We start from the raw sequence: 15,198 nt of genomic DNA on the forward strand, positions 1-15,198 counted from the left end.
GAATAGAATAAATTCTAAACTATTTAAAAAATTTATGCAACATTAAAATAGTCTCTGTATTTTATTCTTTGTTCAATTTTAAATATAATTGGGTAGATTTAACTAATGGAATAATATTATAAAAATAAAATAGCACAATAATTTCCGCGGCAATTACTATATTTTGAATAATATAGTGGTAATTATCATATTTTATTCTAGATATGATTTATTTAATTATATGAATAAAGTTACAAAAATACTCCAGAGATATTTTCCAACCTAATCCCACATTAACCAAAATTTCTAAAACACACCCTATAAGAAAAATATTCTTGAAAAGTTTGGATTGTAATTTTTAATAATATTTTAAGTGAATAGAAAAGGACGACTATTTTGGGTATATATATATATATATATATATTTTTTTTTTTTTTTTTAAAATCAGGATAATATTCGTATGGCTATTTAGATGACGTTACGGACCCAAACCCGAGTCCGACTCAGGAGGACCAACTCGGTTCAACCCAATATTACAAGAATTTATGGCAATGATTTATTTAAGAGAAGAGTTATGAAGAACTCCCTGCATTTTTACTATATTATAAAGACATCCTTCTCATGTTATCACTAATCAATTAAAAAATAATAATAACCGTGAATATTAGCCATTCAAATTCAAATTTCCAAGTCTAAGTTTGAAGGTGAGTTTTAATACTCTATTTGAGCATTTATTATACTCACTCTAACTATCGATAGTTTGTCGAATAAGAATAGATTTATTCTCGTATAAGTTTTATTATATTGATACAGCAAGTAAATAATCACTTATATTTATACTAGTATAGTAATATCTACTTCTCTCTCCTCTATTCTTCCATTTAATATTTTTATATTTATTTAATTACTATTTTACATTTAAAAAAATATTATTTTAATCACCATCTCTTTTCTTCTCATCCATCCATTATAAAAGATATTTTAGTAATTTATCAAGTTATTATTTTAACTTTATATCATATTAAATATAATTATTACATGCCATAATAGTATATAACTAAACAAGAAAATAGTTTATATTAGTATAAACTCTCTGGTCTAAGAAATTAAAATAATTATACTGATATTAACCTTATTCCTAAGTGAAGTATATAAAGTATGATCCAATTAAGGGGTAAATTTTAAACTCATGTATAAAGTTAAAATTTTCTTGGATCCCATCTTATATGCTCTTCATGGTCAACACCTTCCTTTTTAAATAACAAGCTTACAAGAAAATTTATTTGAAACACAGTATATTTTATCTTTATTATAATTGGCATCCAATCATATAGATATTTGTTATTTTACTTTTAATGTTTCAAAATACTCTGAAGTTTAACATTATCCCAATAGTAGTTGATGAAATATAGAATATTTATTACTATTTTACAAAATTTAAAAAAAAAAACTATTTCACCTTAAAATATGGTTTCCATTTTATTTTTTGCTTTAGTTTTAAATTTTACTTAAGGGGATTAAGATTATTTTGCATCTATATGTCCAGCGTGTTTTTGAAGCATTAAAAGAAAAATATAACGTTAAATAATAAATATCGCTAATTTTTTAACTTCTTTTTAGGTATCTTAAATCACAATAATAGCGTAATTATTATATTTAATGCGACATAATTAAAGTGATATTTTTTCAAGAGCAAATGATCATCAGACTTTGTTTATGAATGAATGTAAACTAATTGAATAGGGGAAGAGAGGAGAATAATTTTAATGAAGTAGAATTTTTCTAAATCTATTTTACTCTGATCTAATATTTGATTAATTACTATCCTAGTTTAGTGTTCACTAAACTACTTAAAAAGAAAATTCTTATTCACAATCCAAACAGCCTCAAAAGTTTTCATCTAAAATCTATAGTTTAACTATACTAATATGCTCCCATAATATAAAATTCTATGGGCATTTTCTATTCACCTAGGGATGCTTCCAAAGAGCACATATAAAGATACATAAACAAATGATATAATCATGACCAAATCCACCAAGCTTGAATAAATTTTCATATAATCAAATGTAGTCACACTCATAGCCAATTAGGCGTGCATCTTCTTTAACTAAAAGAGGTTATAAACGAGGTAATTAATCATAAGCTTATGCATCCATCACTCCATATTGCATGCATGCTTTCCTTTAATAATGTTTAAGTCCTTCTTGGCCTTATTATTAACCTCAGCAAATTGAAATGATTCCAAATGCAAGCCAATTAATCTCTCTCTCTCTCTCTCTATATTATATATATATATATATATATATATTGTATGTCATTGTGGAACCTACCTCATGTATGTAACCATTCCCAGTCTTATCATCATATATTTAATTTCTAGTCCAAGATGCCAGGAGGTTTTAAAACCCACTTTGGAATCAAGTGGAAATCCAACTTTCTAAAAGAAATATTATTTTTTATTATTATACCAAAATAAGCCTTTTTAGAAATTTATCTACCCAACAGTTCAATCTCTAAGTAAACATAAGAGGTTTATGCACATTTTGATAAGAAAATAATAGGATAATTTTATCACACTCCCTTATCTGAGATTTAAGAGTAGTGTTTGGGGGTGCTATCTATGAATAAATATGAGTTTATCTGCAAATAAAAAAAGCTTATGCACAAATCAAACACTCTCTTGTATGCCATTATCTTATGATTTCTGTAGAAATACACTGAATTAAAACACTGATTGTATCAATTTTAGTTGGCAAATAAAATAATATTTGCTACTAACATCCCTAAGTTAACCCATGCATTTAACTTAAGATTTTGATTAAGAGATTATAATAACATTGATCATCAATTCAGCAGTTTTGGAATACTCATAAGATGCTAAATAATTTAATATTTTTTATTGGGTCTATGAGATGGCAACTGAAGTATACAAAATAGACTCATTGCCTCATTGGAGGTATTAAGTTTGGGTATAGATTATTTCAGTAAATAAATTTTTTAGGGTAATCTATTTTGGTCAGGAACTCCATTTTCAAATAAAACATTCCATACCAATAAATTAGTGTAGTAGATAATTGTTGAGTTTATTCTCACATTATATAGAATATAATATATATAGATAGATAGATTATTGGGTCCTCATCTAATAATTTAAGCTTTTGATTTGTGAGCTTGGATGATTAATAGTTAATAATATATAAGAACTTCTATAAATTGGAAAAGAAACTATGTACAACATAAGAAACTTAGTTAAAATTAGTTAATAATTTTGTTTTTAAAAAGTTTTGAAATTCTATAAAATATAACATAATCCTTAAAAAAAATTTATTTGATAGCATTAGAAACAGCATACATATGAGTGCAGTTGGACCTCATTAGCTCATGCAAACAAACCAAATCTTAGCAATAAAACCACAGGAACAAACAAACTAACAACAGTATAGGTACAACCAACACACACACACACACATATATATATATATATATATATATAGGTTTAATTATGAAGGTAGGAACCTTTAGGTTGCTTGTAGTATTGGAATTTTGTTAGACCCTTTACTATGTGGGTCTTAAAGTTGATCAAATCATTGATTTTATTTATTAAAGATGTGTCATTTCTGTGGAAGTTGAATGCCTTTAGTTGTTGGTTCTTAGTTTATGTCTAATGGAATCATTGATTGTATGACTAAAAAGAGGTTTGGGAGAAAGGGAGCAAAGTTTTTGTTTAAGTTAATTGATCTAAAGTTTTTGAAGATTAAGAGGGCATGAGAGTGTTAATTTAAAAAATAAAAATAGAACTATAAAACAGACTTTTAGTCACAATTATATGTGTATATATATATATATATTAGAACTATAAAAAAAAAAAATTGTGATATAAATAAAAGTTTAAGAAGGCACTTTTTAATTCAAAAACTTCTCGATAAACTTTTAAATCAATTGATTATCTAAAGTGACAGACACCGTCGCTGCGATTACCGACAAAGACCGACGACAATAAACTTTTTATTAGAGACCCTCAACTTGAGCCCTCTCTGTGGTCCTAATCCTCGTGAACATTGCATCTCATTAAACTGAGCCCAAGAAAAAGAAAAAGAATAAAAGAAAACGAAACCCTATCATGAATTCGTACTTTTGGCACAACAAAGTACACTATCCAACCTTGTTGCATGATCAAGCGAGCACTATTAAAAACCTAAAATGGCATGCATGAGGAGTATCTTCTGTTCTTTTTTTTCTTTGAAGATATGAACCTTCCAATATTCTTGTACTGGTGTTCATAATTCTTTCTTATCCTAATGTAAACAGTGGATTAATCTATGGACACGCGTGGCCATGGATTGATGAGTCTGGTGGACCACAGGATGGACATTGGACCACTAAGCCTGAAGGAGATCTTAGCAGAAGGGAATCCAAAAATATCTCTATATGTGCATGGTAGGGCTCAAATTCTGCCATGGTTTCAGTGGCTCTTTGCACCTTTGCAGAAGATCAATTCCATAGCTTCTGCCTGCATGCTTAGGGTTTGGAGGGAGCTAGCTCGACGACGGTGAAACCGTCAACTTTTTCATTCAACCTTAACGGAGAAAGTATAAGTTGCTATAATGCTCCTGTGATGTATATGATAGTTATAAATATATCACGTAGGACATGAAATGCTAAGAAGTCTCATATGTTAATTATGTCATTGGGGGCCATCTAGCTCCATACTATTTGGAGAGGGAAGTACCATTCAAACTTGTAAACAAATGGCTAAGAATTAGGGCTCTCTTGACTTTATAGTGGTAGTTGTAACACCCTAAGTTGTTAGAGATTATAGCTGAGAAAAACCAAGGTCTAAATTTCAAATCCTGCCAAACCATTAAGGTAGAGAGTTTACATAAAAAAAACTATAGGAGGGGCAGGATGGTACTTCTCCTATTTATCGAGAAAATAGGTTGAAATGTTTTCTTTTTTTCTTTCAAAGTGATCGCTTTCAAGGTCAACAATTGTATACGCGAACTTGTAATATGATTATAACAACAAAAGAGACCGACTATGGTAGTAAATCGATTAGCCTAATTTTTCAAGGCTTTTGGAATTTGATTTGGAAAGCATATGTAAATTGTGTGCAACTCTATTAAAAATAAAATATGTCAAAAAATTAAATATAATTAAATTACAAAATCCTTGCATTTTGCCTACATAATTTGAAAACAGACCCATATATCTAAAAGGTATATGAAGAATTCACATGATTCTAGTGTTATAACTAGTCGCTAATGAGATGGTAGGTCCGTAGGGTCTTATAACAGGAAAGGGTTAATCTTATAATACCCGACTCATCATATCTATGCTACCAAAATAAAATGAAAATTAAAATGTTTGACAACGAATCAATTAGCCTAAACTTTACGTAGAATTTGTCCGTTAGGTCTTGTAACCGAATAGGGTTGGTCTCATATTGTCTAACTCATCGGATCTACGCTATCAAAAATTCAAAAATAAAAACAAAATGAAAGACTTTTTTTTTCCCCATAAGATGATAAGGACTATATTCTTCTCACTCATTTGGTTGGAACTTATCTCTGTCCTCCCTGACTTTTCTTTGTTGGGGGGCTTCAATGATCCTTTTCTGCCATTCATAGCAGAGAGCACTGTGGACTAGGTACTCAATTGATTCATGCATGTAGATAGTAAGACTTGCCCAGAGGTAATCTTGCAAGTTGGAATCTGAACCAATTCATCCAAGTTGCTAGATATCATTGAGCTTTATGTTACTTTTGCCCTAGTTATGGTTAGAGCACCCAGATCTAGTGATAACTGATAACTTTCATTTCTAACAAACAAATTAAAATAAAATAAAAAGCCACCTACTCAATCAAGTGTAAGCTTAGTGAAGCACACTTGTAACTTCTCTAAGGACTAACAATTAAAACATTAATATTAATGTACCTAATCAAGTGCATTTCTTTATGGGTTGAGTAAATTTGAATCCAACAACCCAAACCTAGCTAATAAGATGAATTATAAAGTCATCTTATAAAATATATGAACGTTATTTTATATACTAAATTAAATAAGTAAATATAATTAAATTGCAAAAGCAGCCTAGTAGAAAGATTAGAGCTCCAAATTTGAAGTTCACAAGTCCTTTTGCTTTCAGATGGTTTCTCTTTATGTATAATATACACCTCTTTTCTCATCAATCATTTGATGCATATATTTCCCATTATGCAAACTACCCACAGTGAAAAATCCTGTGCTCTTTGTACTTCTAGTCTTCTACTACCCATGAATGATGATAAAGAAAGCAAGAAAGAAGAAAAGCATGGAAGATGTGCAGATCCATCAAAGTAATGCAACAATGCTATGCCTAAGGAAACACCTTTACAACTCTTTTATTATTTTGACAACTTAGGTTAGGCAGGTGGAATTATAATAGAAATGTCTCTTTGATTTTGACATTTCTAATCTCCATTAGTAATTGACTACCGAATTCGGTCACTTATAGCTATTGATGTGAAGTTTAGATCCTTTTATGTACACATATAGCTATTGATGTGAATGTACTGTACTCATTCATGGTAGTTAACTATTGAATTCTCCTCTCTTATAGCAAAAAATAAAGAAAGAAAGAAAGAAAGAAAGAAAACTCTATGAAAAGGTTAGTTTAGAGTGATACAAATAAAGGAAGCAAAAGAATAACAGTGAATGGATGAATGCTTTTGTTGAAATGGGGGAGGCAGTCAAGGAATCAATAGGACTGGAAAGCCAGAGAGACAATGGAAGTAAGCTGACCAGTTAGCAGTTGGAACTGAGCCACTTCCCATTAGTTTGTTTTGGAATTTGGGATTTTGGGGAGTTGAGACAATCTGGGCATCCAGTAAATTAAGGTAGGGCAATTGACCATTGGTCAAAGCAAAGTATCAAAACTAGGAAACCTCTGAGCTCTTTTTATTAAGTAGTTGGAACTTGGAGCTATGTTAGGGCTACTATATATATCTAACATTGTGGTAATAGCTCAACTCAAATTATTATTATTATTTTTTTTTGAAACTACCAACATAAACTAATCAAGAAGTGAGCAAGGAAAAGGAGAGGGAGAGAAATAAAGTATGTCAGCTGAAATGAAGCATAAACCCCACCATACTTGCCCCTTCCACCATCCTTTCCTAATCTCCCATCCTTTCCTTTTGTCCTCTTTCTCTCTCTCTCTTGAAAAGTTGATAGCAACCACACCCTGTCTCTCATCCATTTTTTTTTATTCTTGATATACAAATCAAAGTAAGCCATAAAAAGGATCAACAATATATAATCTCATATGTCACTCAAATCGATTTGCCTACTATTAGTTCACCTAACCCTCCCTAGATTTATAGATATATATATATAGATAATGTGTTTATCAATCCTTGCAATAATTGTAGCACTTGGTAGGGGGGTTGAGCATGGTTGTGAGGGGTCCTTAACCTACATCTCTCTCTCTCTCTCTCTCTGTCTCCTAGTCTCCTTTCTCCCTTCACATTTATTGTTCTCACTGGAATCCTTGTCAGGAATTGAACGGTTGGAAAGCCACAGGACCAATCAATAGGCCTCCTGCCCCTGTGCAGTTCTCTGCAAGTACTGACTGGTTTCAGTTCCCTTTCCCTTGGTGTTGTTGGCTCTTCACCCTACCTTTGCCTCTTCCCTTGTGCTTTGGGTTCTCTCCCATTCTTGTTACCCGACCTCTTCTTGTGGTTTACAAAGATGAGCTTTTTCTGATCCAGGGGGTTGTTATTTTTACTTGTTCTACCACTTTGGTACTAAAATTTCCACTTTTGATTCTTTTCTTGCACTTCGAGTGTCTCGCTCCTCATCTGGGTCTTGTTGGGTTTTGTCTCACAGGCTTGTAAAGATGGGATTTTTATGTCCTTTTCTCTAACCCCCTCGTCTTGGATTTTGTTGGCTATCATGCCTTTGGGTTGTGGTTATTCTCTTGCTTCCTTTTGGCTTTTTTTTTACTCTCTAGCATAGTTAAGTAGTAGTAGTAGCAGCAGCAGCAGCAGTAGTCCTAGTTGAAAGCAAAAGGACAGGATTGATTTAGAGAGAGAGAGAGAGAGTGTGTGACAGGAGAGAGGAGGGGAAAGGGCAAAGGAAGAGGAGTGAAGGAATTGAAGTGGGTAGCTTTCATGGATTGGGACGCAAAGATGCCTCCTTGGGATCTTGCAGAACTAGACCATCACACCCAACCAAGCATTGGCTTGGTCGTCGGATCGAGCGGCAGCGGGGGACGCCAGCCCAATGGATTCGATTGCTCGGTTGACTTGAAACTTGGTGGGTTGGGGGATTTTGGATCGAGTGACCACTGGAAGGACCAATTCAAGGTGTCGGCGGCGGCCACAATGGCGTCGTCTTCGGCGTCCTCCGGCCCAACGAAGAGGGCCAGAGCGCCGAGCAACGGCGGCCAGAACGCCTCCTGCTTGGTTGATGGGTGCAAAGCTGATCTCAGTAAGTGTAGGGAGTATCACCGCCGGCATAAGGTCTGCGAGGCCCACTCGAAGACGCCGATAGTGATGGTCGGAGGACAGGAGCAGAGGTTCTGCCAGCAGTGCAGCAGGTAATGAAACAAAATTTTCTTTCTGAAGAATTTGGTTAACTTCTTTTGATTCTGTAGTTGTACTACTCTTCCTTTTTATGTAGTTGTCTTTATTTGTTCTATTTCTCATAATGATGATTGTTGTAGGATTTGTTCTAGTTATGTTAGATTAAACAACATATTTGGTACAAGGTAACAGTCGCAGCTTTTGGGATTTTTGAAGTCCATTTATTTCTTACACCTTTTTCTTGTAGTCAGATGTCTTCTTTCTACCCTGTAATATAGATAGATACCTTTCGGTGCAATTTCCTATTGTAGTATGTATCTGACTGCTAACCAGATTATAAGCAAACATATGGTTCACTTAATCTGTAGTCACTATTTTTTGTTTAGACGCTGGATCGAATTCCAAAATAATATTTGAGTGATTATATCTTCCTGAGTTTTCAGTTTGATAGTGCTATATTTTCATTTTCTTTCTAGAGATTTTCATTTTGTTATGTTGGAAACTTGAGTTTCTTGGTAAGGAAGTTAAAACTTACCATTGATGGATTTCTCTAGTACTATCTTCAATGAGGTCCAGAATAATGTTGGTGTTTAGTTTTATATAGAACTTTAGATTTTGTTCTTATGCACAGAAGAACTTTAGATTAAACAACATAGTTGGTATTTAGTTTTATACAGAACTTTAGGTTTTGTTCTGGTGCATGTTCTGATGCACAAAAGTACTTTTAGTTCTTTCACTTTCTTGGTATGAAGCTTGGTTTATTATAACAATATCTCTAAAGAAAATTTTATTTCACTATTCAGTAGTAATGTAAACCTGTTTCTCTTTACCCTTGCGACTTTTTTTTTTGAGCATTTGCTGCTCTAACTGTCACTATCTGCAGTCATAATCTGCTGAAGAAAATGAGCTTCTTCCTTGATTCCCTGTGAATTGGCCTGTCGTATTCCTACAGTGTGCACCTTTAACCCTTCTGATAGAACTTTGGTTGTCAGCCTTCTGTATTCTAGCTTTGCCTCTCTAAGCCATACACCATAGCTCTATTGTTTATATTTTGTTCTTATTCTATTTCCAAATTCTTGAACTGTTGTGTGTGCTTTTGGTTTTACCTAAACAAATGTTGGTCTTTGTTGAATGCCTCTAATTTACCACATTATTCCCTGCAAACTGTTCTGATGCTCAAGAGGAGCATATAATTGAAATGATAGATTTTGCTCCCATAAACCATCTTTATGATGTTTCCAGATTTTCTTGAAACCTTTTGGCTTTACATCAATAAGCACTCATTGAGAATATAAGCTGCACAAGTCAGCCAACCTTGTGACTCTTGTTTCAGCTGGACTGAATAATAATCCTTGATTCAAACATTCGCACACCCGCAATATTTTGCTTACCTTTTTCATAAGTTCTCTGGAGACTCAAATGTGCCTTTGGGCTATCCTTGTCAATATCTGACAATTTGTATCACATGGCAAACTATGACATAGTTATGTTGTTCTCGTAGTCATATTATTAGACATCCTGCTCCATAGAGTTATAGGGCTTTTAAGGACATTTAGTCCCCCAAGACTTCATATGTTGCATCAGTTTGGTGGCAGTTTTCATATCTCTGTTTTTGCTAGCTTTAATTTAGGACTAGAATGAAACTTAACCACCATGACAAATTTAAGAAACTTTGTCTCTTTTATTCTCATAAGTCAGCAACAATAAGCATCAGGGATTGTGGGCAGACATGAAAATAATTGTTCATTGTTCAGGATATGAGCCTGGCCCAGAACTTGAGTTATGGTTTCAAAAAGTGTTTTGGTTGGAATTTTTTGATCTTTTGTAGGAAAGAAAGAAGTATGAAGATAAGGGAAACTAAAAGAACCAAGATTCACTAATTTCACAATATCTTGATGTATGCAGGTGGGCATTTTAGTATTTTTCCTAATCATAGAGCTGAATCATTCGGCATAGTTACCAAAGGGAAGTCGCTAAAGAAGAGAGCATTTCCTTTTTTTATGTTTTTTCTCTGTGCTGCATAGATTTCTGTCCTTTTACAGCAACCGCTGACCGGATGAGAGATTTCTGAGCGGCAAATAGCCTAACTGTCCTATGTGGCAGAAATTCACTCTGTATTTTGAAAACTCACCTAGTTAGGCGTTTAATTTTACTGAGATACTTAGGTAGGAAAATCTTTCCTTTTTTTACATTGTATTTATTTTTCATGAGAAGCAAGTTTCATCTAAATTTTTTCTCTAAATGTAATATAGTTCACTTCTTGCACTAAAGATGCGAGCAGCTTTGATATGTATACAACAATATCAATGAAATTGTGATTGTTTAATTTTGGACCATAGAACCTAATGAATTTAATTCAATAGTTATTAGCAGTTTTGTTCTTTTAAGCAAAAATTTCAAGTGGTGGTTCCTGTAGTGTTGTCAACCATATGGAGTATGGCAAGTTATGATTCATGATGACTAAATATATGCCTCTCTTTTACTCTATAGTTGATGTTAGATCAGCTTTTGTCATTGGCTTCTTAACTATGTGGAAGCATGGCGTGGCCATTCCATTATCAGGTCCAAACTACCATGTTAATGGATGTGAAATTTTATGTTTATGAAATTTTTCATTCACATGTGTACCATTTGCCTTCTCTTCTCTAGACTATTCCATGTTCAGAAAACTTTTTAGAGGTTCACTCTTGGGTTGCATACTTGCATGAGGCTAAACTGCAATTAAGAGAGTATATTACTGTACTCACCTACTGACCTATAGTTCTTTCAAAGCCCTTCTAAGTCTTCTGACTTATGATCTACCCAGCCTCATATGCTTGGAGAAGGCTTAAATGATGATGAAGTTGATAATAGATATGGTTCATATGTGGATGAAAAAGCCACTCCCAACTGATTCATATGGAAAGTTGAGAAACAGAACTAAGTTGGGGAAAATTCTTTCAAGCTATTTCATGACTGGTCCTAACTTTTTACTCTAACATCAATAGTAATCAATCAACGGAAAGTTATTGGTGTTAGCATATTATTTTCACCTTTTATGTGCTTTTTTATGCTTAATAGTGATAGTTTCTTTCATATGCAGTCAATTGTTCAAAAATATAAGCTCTTTGCCATTTTTTCCTCTTTACTTTCTGTGCTGGCTGGTTCTGGTCCTATGTCTTTGCGGTGCCTCTGTGATTTACACCATAGTTAGTTCTTAAATTATTTTATGTTTTTCCTGATTGTCTTTTTGTGACTAAAACTGTTTATTGGTACTTGACTGCTCATTCTTTGATGAATCCCAAAATTTGTGCTTTTTATTGAGGAGGAACTCAAAGTTCTTTTGATCTTATTTGTTATTGATGCTCCGGACAGATTTCATTTGCTTGTGGAATTTGATGAGGTCAAAAGAAGCTGCAGGAAACGTCTTGATGGGCACAACAGGCGCCGCAGGAAGCCACAAACAACTTCTCTAGATTCTGGGAGCCTATATACAAACCACCAAGGTCCTTACTCTCATCCGAGTGCCTTTTCCATAAAGCTCATTATTTAATTGCTAAATCATGACAGAATTCTGAATCAGGCGTTTTTTATTTCATTTCAGTGACTTTATACTTTTAAAAACACTTCTATTTTTAATTTAATTACTTGCCATTCCTGACTTATTTATCCCCTTATTTAAGACGTGCCTGGTTTGTGAAGTTGTATATGCCAAATTTACATCCTGCACCTTGGTTAATGAGTTATGGATGTTACATGTATAACTCAACTAACTCAAATAGCTGCCTCTGCCTTAGTTTGCTGATAGTTCATGCTTATGTCCAGGGATGAAGTTTACATCATATCCCCAAAATTTTCCAGCCACTACAGCAGAGCCCAAGTGGACGACAGGGATCATAAAAGCTGATAATGGTTCTCTGTATTCTCATCACCCAGCTCTGCACCTTAGCGATAGGCAGCACCATTTCACCAACTCCAACTGTTGCAGCAAAGATATTAGGCGATTCCCTTTCTTGCATGAAGATGACACCAACTTCAGCAGTAGAATTACACTAGAAACTTCAGAGTGCCAGCCACTTTTCAAGGCCATCACTCCCTCTGTGAGCAGCAGGAGCAGCAAGATGTTCTCAAATGGTTTAACTCAAGTCCTTGACTCCGATTGTGCTCTCTCTCTTCTGTCATCTCCGACTCCCGGTGTCAACCTAAGCCAAATGGTACCACCAGCTGATCCAATTAGGATGGGTCAGCCTCTTATTTCGAACCTCCAGTATGAAAGTCTCGCTCGGTTCTCAGGCTCGCATGCTTCTAATGATGTTTCAGCATCTGGGTTTTCATGTTCGAGGACGGAGGACAATCGTATTTTGGTTTCTGATGTTAATGGGACAGAGCTTCACTACCAGGGTATCTACCATGTTAGTGGTGGAGGAGGATCCTCAGATGGGACAGCCCAGACTCTTCCCTTTGCATGGCAGTAGGTAGATCTCCCTGTACTCTTTTATTGCAAGACATTTAGATATTGTGATCACCAAAGATTCTTTTCCTTTCAGGATTTTTTTTTTTTTTTTTTTTTTTTTTTTTTTTTTTTTGCATCTGTTATTTTAGATGACAGAATTTGTGTAATCCATGCTAGATTTCTGTATTCATTTCATTTTGGAGCTTATGAATCTTTTTTAATCAACTTCCTTTTGATTGCTTGCAACAGTAACTTGATCATCATTCAGTGACTGGTACTTATGTATACTGATGGGTAGCAAACTTTGACAAAAAGTTTGGTATCCTTGTTTTGAGGACTTCTAGAACAGATGATTTTTAATATTCCTTGAGGTGGCATTTGGATGTGGAATAATTCCTAAACTAGTATAGGTATGCCCATTTCTTATATTTAATAAAGAAAGTTCAAACCGATTTACTTACGTTAATATGGTATTTGATTGTAAACTAGTACAGTGGTATAATAATTACAATTAATGTGAGATATTTTATCAAATGACCAGAATGTTTTTTATAGGGGATGGATGACGAGGGGAGGGAGAAGAACTGAAATGATAATTAATTAAAATGATGTTTTTTATGGATAAGATTGTAATCAGATTTTATTGGTAAATATAAAATATTAGATAGAAGAGAAGAATGGGTATTACTAAACTCGTTTTGAGATAAACTGCAGTTTGGATATTAAAACAGTATAGTTCTCACTGTACTAGTTAAACTTTATGCTTAATTCCACATATGAAATTATTGGAAGGGAACAAAAGAGTAACTCGTGCAGCTCTATTAGGAATCTTCTATGACATGATCAAACTCCTGGATTCTATTATACATTGTTGGCATATTACTTGAAAATTTAAGCTTTTTGAATCAGATAATTATCGAATCAAAAGTTTCCATTATATGAACTAAAGTTGATTTATTTTTCAACCTCTACTGATAACTGGTAGATAGATAGAGTTGATCATCAGTACATGAATCTACAAGAACCATGATACTATGATCCTTGTTCCTTCACCTCCTCCTCTCGTAGTCGATCTCTTCGAGCTTGAAACGCTCCCGAACAGAAGATATATATGCTGCTGCTTTCTTATTCACACTGTCTTGACTCGCAGAGCCACCGCTTTTATCTCCTTCAGCATTATGATCACCTCCTTCCTTTGGTCCAGGATGTCCAGGATGAAGGAAAACATTATCCAGAGAAGAGTTAACAACCGACGCAGTTGAAGAAGATTGCTTGTGGATTGTAGAATGCTTCGGTGCTCGATACAGGGAGATCATCATCAGCTTCCCCCTTATGCCTCTTCGCTTTCGATTAGCCTCCATTGTTAATTGGGTGTATGTTTGTAGTGATGTTGGTTGTTGCTCACAGAACATGTAGGATGTCTTTATATAGTAGTTACATCTCTAGTCCTTGCTAACATCTTAGTGGCTTGCATCTAGCCCTTTTGATTATATAAGAATATCCATGATTGTTCTTTTGAGACGAGGATATATTCTCTTAGTCAAGGTTCTTCTTTGCATAGCTTGAAAGATTTGGAGAGATTGGTTTGGATATTTCCTACTCTTTAGCTAGTCCTGTGTTGTGTTTGGCTATGCTTTCATATTTTACTTCTTTAGTTTCTGTTTTAACATCAATAAAACAAATATGAGCATGGTGCGTACTTAGGAGTACTCTTTTGGGTGGAGAAGAAAGCAAATATAAGGTGGATGTCATTCTCATACTCATGTAGAATAAAGAGAAGATCAGTACCCACTTTTGTTTGGCTATATAAGTCCATTATGCACCAAAGACTGGCTGAGTACCATTCAACTTCCACTATATGATCTTTTCCTCTCCCATAATCAGGAGGAGACTGGCTGGGTACCATTCAACTTTATTGAACCAATTCAAAAGGTTCATGTACTAGTAGTGTAAGGTATTCCACAAAAGAGAGAGAGAAAGAGTGGTGTATTGTTGGAAGGAACCAGGTTCATTAAAAGGTTGGTTGCTTTATGGAGTGAAAAGAACTTCCACATTACCTCCCTAACTCCTGTTTAGACTTTAGGCTGAGATTAATGATATGCCTAATGAATGATGGTTACATATTTTATATATTAAAATACTCTTCTCGCTTATGGGCTTAAGATATTTTTGATGAGCAACTAAAATTGATGGAAGTTTTATATTTCAAATGAACAAATA

At 34.0% G+C, this 15,198-nt stretch overlaps 1 protein-coding gene across 3 annotated transcripts; it reads left to right on the forward strand.

Annotated features, from left to right (window-relative positions):
• Positions 1-4,468: 4,468 nt before the first annotated feature.
• On the forward strand, positions 4,469-14,536 carry LOC140792883 (squamosa promoter-binding-like protein 16). Of its 3 annotated transcripts, XR_012109836.1 has the most exons (5): positions 4,469-8,560; positions 11,901-12,031; positions 12,351-13,000; positions 13,228-13,388; positions 14,183-14,536. XR_012109836.1 is itself a non-coding variant. In XM_073144110.1 (4 exons), exons 1-3 carry the CDS (start codon positions 8,133-8,135, stop codon positions 12,998-13,000), a joined length of 1,209 nt encoding a protein of 402 aa, XP_073000211.1. In that variant the 5' UTR covers positions 4,469-8,132; the 3' UTR covers positions 14,129-14,536. The 3 variants fall into 3 exon arrangements, 2 of the variants coding, with proteins under 2 accessions (XP_073000211.1, XP_073000210.1); XM_073144110.1 differs by lacking the exon at positions 13,228-13,388 and having other exon boundaries at positions 14,129-14,536; XM_073144109.1 differs by lacking the exon at positions 13,228-13,388.
• Positions 14,537-15,198: the final 662 nt, after the last annotated feature.

The sequence above is a fragment of the Typha latifolia genome, chromosome 7 (assembly GCF_019914945.1).
Source record: "Typha latifolia isolate L0001 chromosome 7, TyphaL0001v2, whole genome shotgun sequence".
Classification (NCBI taxonomy): Eukaryota; Viridiplantae; Streptophyta; class Magnoliopsida; order Poales; family Typhaceae; genus Typha; species Typha latifolia.